This window comes from Anneissia japonica, unplaced genomic scaffold (assembly GCF_011630105.1).
Source record: "Anneissia japonica isolate Jap-2015-1 unplaced genomic scaffold, ASM1163010v1 scaffold32248_len650992_cov182, whole genome shotgun sequence".
In the NCBI taxonomy this organism is placed as follows: Eukaryota; Metazoa; Echinodermata; class Crinoidea; order Comatulida; family Comatulidae; genus Anneissia; species Anneissia japonica.
The window spans coordinates 65310-74761 of record NW_022699059.1 but is presented as its reverse complement, the minus strand read 5'-3'; the positions used below and the strand labels follow the sequence as shown (position 1 = coordinate 74761).

Genomic DNA, 9452 nt, shown 5'->3' with positions numbered 1-9452 from the left:
ATTATTATATTATTATTATTATTATTATTATTATTATTATTATTATTATTATTATTATTATTATTATTATTATTATTATTTAACATTAATTACATTACAAGTTCAATAACTTGGCCAAGTTCAATAACGCCGAAATGGTATATTTTATTTATTATTATTTAGTAATAATATTTCTCTTATGCACTCTATTTTTTATTTCATGCTTCAATTGTTTTCCCCTTTTCCAAAATTTCAACCAACGTCATTGCGTGACTGTTGGTGTCAGCCTAGGACCTAGGCTAGGGACCTAGTTTAGGGAGGGCCTGCTTTAGGCCTGTAGTTTATTTTCTTTCTCAGCTTTTGGTATTACTGTACCTATCTACACTTTATAAAAGGGGGTACTAGCTGTTGTTGTAGATATTATACTAACATTTAATAACATCCAAGAAGGTCGACAGTTAGTTACACACGTACATCGTATAAATCCGTAAGATATCATAGGCCTACCATAGAGGTATTATTGAGAAAATCACTCGAAAAAGCTACGCGCACGCAGCGATGCAAATGAACCAGGATCAAAGCTGCCGCAGCGCGTGAGGAACGTTTACGCGATGCCTTTGAAGTCCCAAGTGTTCCCCACCATAAAATTTTCAGCAGGCATAGTTTACCAAAAAATTGAACATGGCGAAATAGAGAGCACCTTCTTTTCTCGATGCGCACTACATACAGTCAATCACTATGGCTGCGTTTCCATTTTGAAGCTGATACATTTATCTGTCATAAAATATCAAACATATTAATATTTTCCACCAAAAAAAGTTTCGAATTTAATGGAACATTTACATGACCTTTAAAAGTATAGTATATTTCAACTTCAATTTCCATAAATTGGCCAAAATTCGCTAATTCTAATTTTAACAGATATTAATTAATAAATGAATGAGGATTATAATAAACTAAGTCATTTTAGGGTTAACGAGGGTTAACTATTCGAAAAATCAATCCAAAATCTGAGTATTTTTCAGTCTTACGCTGACTTAGCTTCATAGTCGACCTAAGCAATCTTTAGACAAAATTATAATGAACACAGAAGTAATTTTAACATAAATATTTTACGGAATCCATTCCTGAAATATACAAATAATAAAATACCAAAAGTCCGAAAAAATCTAATCAGGAGAACACTGTTCATTATAAAGATATTTAATGGGTTAAAATCAAACGCTTTATTGCACAACTGCTCTGCTGGAAGCGTATAAAAGCATGTCGTTGCCAAGTTGTTGCTAACGAAAAAATGTGAATTATAGGGTAATACGCCTGCGCGCGATGCAAAAGCGGGGAACACATGGGTTTGTCGCGTCAAAGGGAACTGTTGCCGAGTGATCTCCTTCTCAATAATACCTCCATGGCCTAACATAGAAATTAGAAAAGCTGATAGTTTTATCTTTCTGGTTTGAAACGCATGTTTATGTGAATGTTATTGTGTTATTTTGATACCGGATTCTTGTTGGAGTTTATACAGAATAAAAGTTTATTTGAGAGTAGTTTTACAACATTATGAGCTGTGTTTATATTTTATAATAGCCAATGTTTTTGACATATTATGTCAAAGAGGTATTCCTAGTCATTTCTATACCGCTCGGAAATACCATGTCATGACACCTGAAAATCAAGGTTAGTTCTTATCTAATGTAAACATTGAAAAGGATGTGCTTAATCCCAAGTTATTCTCTTTATTAAACTTGGGTTTGATTTAGATGAGATATTTTCGTCATGGAATACTGATATCTTGTATGAGTAAATTTGGGAAAAACCTTAAATGAAGGTTTGGAAATTACATTTTTCTATTTTCATGTCAACTCATCATGAACACATGTACATTAGACATTTATTAGTAGTTGCAAAGACCGCATTGATTACTTTAAGTTCAAACAAACAACATGTTCAAAATGCCCACCACTAGTGTCCTGACGATAGTTATCCTTATAGCTGTTCTCGGTGAGTAGGTTTTTATTCTTATTATAGTTGTTGAAATTGAAATGTTGTTGAAATTGTGAGACGGGAGCAGTGGTGCATATTTGAGTGCGCTAGTAAATGACTTTCTCTAAAGATTTTTGAAAATGTTGTCAGAAGTTAAATGGACCTATGGTTAATCATGTTTAAGTAGTATCACCTTTTTAAATATGGGAATCACATTGGCTATTTCATTTGCGAAGGCAGAGTACCATTGGAAAGAGAACAGTTGAAATGAAATTTCATAGTACATATTTCAAATAGGTCATTAAAAATGCCATCAAAACTACAGGTAGGGTTCTTTTTTGTTTTTAATCTAAGATATATCAGTCACTTCATTTTCAGGTTTGGGGTGCCTAAATATTCACATGACATCTTAGAAGTTAAAGGAATATCATGGGATAAATCAGCTTCAATATTTGCAAAATACTGTACATATTTTTAGAGAATCACAAATTTCATTTGCATCTTAAATGGTATTTCCGTTGACATACAACTTTTTAATGTTTGAAGAATTTCGTTCTGTATTGTAAATATTCCAAATGATTTTCCACTTTGTTCTAGTATCATTAGAGGTTGCTTAAAATTGGCATATAAAGCAATTCTTTTTGGCAATGCGAAGAATATTTATGAGTTTGTTTTTGAATTTAACATAATCAAGTTTCAAATTGTTAGTGAGACCATTTTTCCACTTAGAATAAAGCCTATATTTTGTTGTCTATGGACATGTGAAGATGTTTATTAATCAAAGGCTTTTAAAATAAAAAATACCATAACCAACACAATTTTTTTCCCCGACAGGGATGGGGGTGGAGGAGGGATGTGCTAGGCTTCCCCAACTGGGGCGTGTGGACCCCTCATCGTGGATTTTTTTTACCCCTCATTAGGAAATTCCTGGTGCCACCCCTGCATGAATAGAGATCAGGGCGCATATGAATTGCCACACATTTACGCTGTCTCTTATACACATCTAGATGTGTATAAGAGACAGTATATATATAGTCACAAATTAGGTTTGCTGTTAATGTTTAAGATTTGATATCTAGGTCTACAGCATTTTTTTTTTATACTCTGATGTAATGTCAGTGAATAGGGAAATTTATAACAAAGAGTGATATAATTGATTAAATTAGAGACGAAGTTCAACAATAGTTTTAATTAATTAGACATTTTATTATTACTTATTAGCTTTATATCACACACATGGTAAGCATACATTGTCGGCAGCAGAATGCAGACAGCTGAAAATCTTCGACCAAGGTGAAATATATTCAAAAGAGCAAACTGACTGCAGTAATACAAAGACTAAAGAATGGGCTCAAAATATATTGGACTACTTTGAACGTAATAAAAACAAAACAGACAAGGTTAGTACTGGTACTGTGTGCAAGGGTGTGGACGTTAGGGAGGGAAGGACTTCCAACATGGATTCAACCAGTATTCTACCACTTACTTACATCATCATAAAAACAGATGATCACAAAGGCCAGGAATGTCTGTGCGTGAGAGCATAAAGAACAAGGAGTGGCGTATCCAAGATTTAAGTAAGGGGTGTGCAGATGAAAGTGACAGTCCACAGCAGGAGCGCCAGAGTACTTTGTACCTCTGGATGCCCGGAAATGGAACTTAAGTTACTTATAATTTTTTTAATAATATTTGACAAATTGAGTAAAAAACCCCTCCAGTCCCCCTACTCACCACCCCTGCAACTTTGTTAAGGTTGTTCCCCCATCCTCACAATAAACCCTCTACTGTGGGCCTAAATAGTTATCGCCCGCTTTGAACGTTATCCCAAATTTCAACGCTGGGCTACTGTACATCAGTGAACTATTAAAATCATATTGTAGGCAAGCCCCTGTAACACTGTAGCAAATACAGCCAACGTGTGCCGACGTTTATGAAAATTTTTGTTAGCTGTTCGTAGGGTTAGGGAGGTACGCTGGGGTCGATTCTAAATTTTGAACATGTTCAAAATTTTGAAGGTTATGACAACGTTCTGCTAAATACGCAATGATGCGATGAGCATTCGTTGTTTGAACGTTTCGCACGTTAGGTTTATACGTATGTTCGTCAAATACGTTCAATCCATCTGAAACTTTGCCATAGCGAATGCATAATGTATACATAGCGTTTGTCTAACTAATGGGTAACGAATGGCCAATGAATACTCAGTGTATACCGACCTACACCAACTTTCACATGGCGTCTATCTACAGTGCTTGATGCTAGTGTACAGATATAGTAACATGCGTGCACAGTACAGCTACAGTCCACATAGCATTTTTCAGTCTCTGACGTCACAGTGGCTGCGAGTATCCCCTTTTCTTCATCATTTCTACTCAGATCTGAGATGGAGAATGCTCATCAGCGAATCCTCATGGGTCTGAGAGGTGTTGCAACCCCGGTGTTTGGCTCTCTTCTTCTTTAAACACTGCAAGACAATGGACTTCACAAGGAGATCAGATTGCTATGTGACCAGTCATTGGAGTCACAAGGTATGATGGTTGAAGGGGAGGTTTAGGTGAGGCTGTACGGACAGTGGTGCTTGGAGGTGATGCAGCCTCTTGACTCCGGCTATTGTAGTATTGACTGTCCACTTGGTTGGTAGATTTATGTATCTTGGGAGGCATAATGAAGCAATTTTGAACTGGTCTGGCACTATCCGAGGTAACCTGTGAAGTGTGGGTCGACCTAGTTGAGATATGTCATGTGACCAGCCGCAACAGGCTAGGAATACATGCGACATTCGTTGGGCATTCGTTGGACAAACGCGCTTTCATTTGTTAAATGGACTCTAGTTGTACGATCAGCATTCGTTCCTCATTTGTTGGGCATTCGTCTTTTATGCAAGAATGTTTGTTTTTTGCCAAGAATTTGAGCGTAATTGAGCGTATCTGTATGCCCGGCATAAGCTCCATTCGCTACTATGTGACAGGGCACTAAGACACATTTGTTACAAACTCTCAGTTTACTTATTAGTAAATATTTAATTACTATTTATGGATGAACATTTTTAGTAAAGTACTTCAAAAAGCAAGATTTTAACTAGTTAATAAACAGTTATTCAAAACCACGGTTAAATTTTCGCAGCAAAAGGAGGGCCCCTAATAAAACACAGTTAAAATTTATTGAGGAAATTTATAATTACTTTTATATGTACTTCTTCTGGGACCATCAAAGCTTAGAATAAAATGCTGCCTAAAATTGTCACTGAATATTTGATTAGAAGAACGTTATAAAACTGAATTAGGTGTATCATACCCAAAACAAGCATGCAAAATCATGTTAGGCAATTCATTCTACTCGTACTGTGATGCTCTTAATTTACATGGACTGGAGCCCAAGGGCAGCGGAAGCATTTATTGATTGGTACTGCGTCAGACTCACCAATAACCTCAGCAGATTAGAAAATTTTGTAAAATTTACACTTGCAGATGCTCGGAAATAGCACTCAAGTTAATATTGGTACAGTTAGTTATTAAAACATCTAATTTTTTAAACAGCCCCTTCAAATATTTCGTAAAGCTATTTAATACCTAATTTCATGAACCGCACTGGGTCTGTCCTCTTCACCCGTATTTCAATTAATTTTTATTCTGATTCTTATCTGTTTTATAGTGTAATCCTTTTACAAAAAATTTAATTTACACAAAATTTGGCTGTGAGGCCACAAGATGTAAAATTTCGTTTTTTTCAAATAATTTTTAAAAATACATAAATTCAATATTTATCTTATACTTACCGACCCACCTCAAAGACTCCCCCTATTCTAAAAAAACTTTCACAATCATATTCTCACTCTCATATCTAACAGAACGATACACGAGAAAATGGAAAGAGGCACCTAAGAGTTGGGACTAAGCAATTGTTAAGGATGTTGATGTATTCAGTAATTGAATTGCCTTGTGAACGACTCTTTTGGAAGAAGTTAAGCATGGATGTCACCAAAGCCTTCGATAATTTTCCTGAACCAGTGAAAACTACTTTATCTCAGGTTTGGATAATTGAGAGGATTTTGGCTTAAATTTGTTCCTCACTTTTTTCTTGTTTAAGTTACCGATGTTATATTCAGTACGGTAGGCATCAGACTGAAGAAATCAACTGCCTATTTTATTGTTTATTTCCGCGACAAATGATATAGTATAAAATCAAGATTCTATACAATATAATAAATAAGTATATACTTATTTATTGTTTTTGCATACATGCCAAATGTTATAACCACTTGACCACAAAGGCATTGTGGTGGTTTCAAGTGCCAGGTAGAGCCCTAGTTCCTTTCATACTTTTAACGTGTCTGACGTCTTGGTTTTAATATAGCGCTAATATCTTACTGCCAGATCTATAAGATACGCCCTCAAGAATGCTCTTCTCTGCATTATTTTCAGCTTGCTGGATCTCGATTTAGATACTTGTATATATAAACTGATTTAAAGGAATGGGAAAAACCAAGAAACAGCAAGCGAAATGTAATGAATACTATATATTGAAACGTAACAGAAAGTCTCGAGTCCGAGATACATAGCATACATGACGAAAGGTTCTGGTAATGGTTATGGCGCTCACCTCAACAGCAAGAGGTCGCAGGTTCAAATTCCTTCAGAGGAACTTTATTACACAATGTATATAACAGCTATCTTGATTTATATTATATGCTACTATTTATTTCCGGCCGTACCTATTGTTTAATGAGTGTATCTTGAATTTGAATCTGTTCAACCATGAAGCCTCTGTGGTCTAATAGTTGATACACTAATCTTAACAGCAAGAGGTCGCAAGTTTGAATCCCGTCAAAAGAATTCAAACCTGCGACCTTCGCTGTCAAGGCAAGCGTCATAACCATAGGGTTAGACCACAGAGGCTTCAGGGTTGAACAGATTCAAATACAGTAACCATCAGGTACACTCTATTACACAATGAGCTTTAAACCAGATAAATCTGGAGGTACAGCTGGAAATAAATAGTAGCATTTAATATAAATCAAGAGAGACATCAACACTGTTAAATTCTATATAAATCATCAAAGAAAGTTAAATACAGTGTTCAAATAAAGGGCATCATGGTACATGGTGTAGCATAGTTCTCAACGAATGCTGTCCTATAAATAAATATGTATATTAATTAATATGTTTCCATATTCACTAACAGTCAATGTTAACTTTATTTTTCAGCGCTGGAAAATTGAACAACATAAAGAAGAAGAACAGGCAATGTACATCATAGATTGTATACTCCATTCGAACAGTTTGTCCTTCAACATATGCGACAAAATATAATGTATTAAGAGACAGACAAAAATACATTGGCTATTAGAAATCATTGGCGTATGTGTGTACAATAGGCCTATTTAAATAGTACTTCTTTTTATTAAACCACTTTTATTCAATAAAAGGCATACTGTGCAAAGTACAAACATTCCAATAATATAAAGAAGAAAATTTAAATAAATTCTTGGGCTCATGCTTACTTTAGGCAAGTGCCAGTCAAGCTTAGGGGCATGGCAAGGCACTGATAAATACAATAAAAAACAATATTAAAATGTAACAAAAACATCCATTTAAAAAAATGTTGACACGTACAGGCAATATGTAATTGTATAGCATCGACCATAAGTGCTCAAACCTGTAATGAAAGTGAAAAAACTTTCTAAATAAGTAAATGTACTTATAACACTGGATGTCGTAGTTTAGATGTGGTACTATAAGAGAATTATACAATGTCACCATTACACTTTTAGGGATGTTTTTAACTTTACTAAGAATGCCTATTGATTCATAGATTTTATTGGAAATGTAATAACATTAAAATTTTGTAAAATTCTTGGTTTATGCTTCATTTTTTGTATCTTGTATTTGTATATGATTTTGTCTTTCTGTGATTTTGCGTGTTATTATTTTTATACTGTTATTTTCCAATGTCAATGACAACACGGCCTTGTAGAATAACACCCTCCGGCTGAGACAAGCCTTCCGTGTAAAAATAAAGTTTTAATAATAAATAATAATGGCTAATTCCAGTTTAGATGTTGATTTAGAATTATATCAAGAAAGTTAAAGTCTTTGGTCTGCTGTATTTTAATCCCATCTATTTCTGTTTAAAATGTTTAGATTCAGATGGCGTTGGGTACAGTAGCATGGAAAATCATGAATTTAGATTTATTTATGTTTGAGGGTAATTTATTTAATTTGAGCCATTCACTAATTTTCATCAGTTCAATGTTTATAATATCATTGCTATTTAAAATAATACGATTTCTCAGTGTAGTTGAAAGTGTAGTGTCGTCGGCATAGATTATGGTTTTAAATACATTACTAGCTTCGGATATGTCATTTACATATATGATAAAAAGAAGTGGGCCAAGTATCGACCCCTGAATAACACCAGTCGTCACCTAAAGTATATAAGATTTAGTTCCACTTACATCCACATATTGTGAGTGATTTGTTAAATAACTTTTAAGAAGGTCTAATGAGCGTATCTGTAAGCCACAATAATTTAGTTTTTGTAGCAGAATATTGTGATTTAGGGTATCAAAAACTTTTGACAAATCTAGATATATATTTATTGGAATTTCACTTTCATCAATATATTGAATCATCCTATCTACTAACTCAAGTGCAGATAATTGAGTTGAATGGTTTTTACGGAAGCCATATTGACTGCTATAAAATAATTTGTTTGATTGGAAATGAGTATAAAGCTGGTTATAAATAACTTTTTCAAAAACTTTAGATATTGCAGGTAAAACCGAAATTGGACAATAAATTGTAAAGAGTTTGTCATTTTCTTTTTGGAAAAGTGGTGTTACTTTGGCTAATTTAAGCTTTTCTGAAAAAATTCCAGTGTTTAACATTTGATTTACAGTAGAACCTCGTTTTTACGTACATCAGTTATACAAACCCTCGGTCTTACGTACGCCTCGTATGGACGATGACGTCATCAAAAACCCCGAAAATATTCAAAACAAACAACTACCGATGGTGCTCAAAATTATTGCTTTCCTCCTTAGCTTCGTGTGGCAAACCATGGAAGAACTCGTCTGGTCGAATTTTCTACACAAAGCTGAGTAGACATAGTTTCGTACACGAATGCTAATTGGGTGGCTCGCCCAGTGCATAGCACATGGTTGCTGTTTCACGTACACGAATGCTAATTGGTTAGCTCGCCCAGTGCAGCGCACATGGGTTTAGTTTGTCTCAACAGGCCCAGACAACACCACAGCTCTGTTGTTTAGAATAGGCTTGAAGGGGAATTCCCAAATTATACACAAGGTTATGTTCGTAGGCCTAGAGGCTAGGTCTAGCCTAGTAACATCGTTCGTTCGTACATACGTTTATTGAGCGTTACGTACCTATTAGGTCAAAGGTTACCACAAATTTAACCCAACCTCTATTTTACGAATCCCCGATTTACGTACGCCCTCTGGTCCCGTACCGTACGTAAAATTGAGGTTCTACTGT

General features: G+C 34.9%; 2 protein-coding genes across 3 annotated transcripts in view; one reads left to right on the top strand and one right to left on the bottom strand.

Moving 5' to 3' along the window:
• Window positions 1-9452, bottom strand: part of LOC117102815 (ribonuclease 3-like) — a 37362-nt gene that overhangs the window by 15804 nt on the left and 12106 nt on the right. The window lies entirely within an intron of this gene.
• On the top strand, window positions 1879-8955 carry LOC117102817. The gene is made up of 3 exons (XM_033243235.1): window positions 1879-1977; window positions 3181-3359; window positions 7164-8955. Exons 1-3 carry the CDS (start codon window positions 1920-1922, stop codon window positions 7266-7268), a joined length of 342 nt encoding a protein of 113 aa, XP_033099126.1. The 5' UTR covers window positions 1879-1919; the 3' UTR covers window positions 7269-8955.

What these genes read in the sequence shown, in the direction of transcription:
- LOC117102817 (XM_033243235.1), top strand. Translation starts at nt 1,920, where the DNA reads ATGTTCAAAATGCCCACCACTAGTGTCCTGACGATAGTTATCCTTATA. An exon ending in TATCCTTATAGCTGTTCTCG is followed by an intron (nt 1,978 to 3,180) that starts GTGAGTAGGTTT and finishes ATTACTTATTAG; the next exon opens with CTTTATATCACACACATGGT. An exon ending in ATAAAAACAAAACAGACAAG is followed by an intron (nt 3,360 to 7,163) that starts GTTAGTACTGGT and finishes TTTATTTTTCAG; the next exon opens with CGCTGGAAAATTGAACAACA.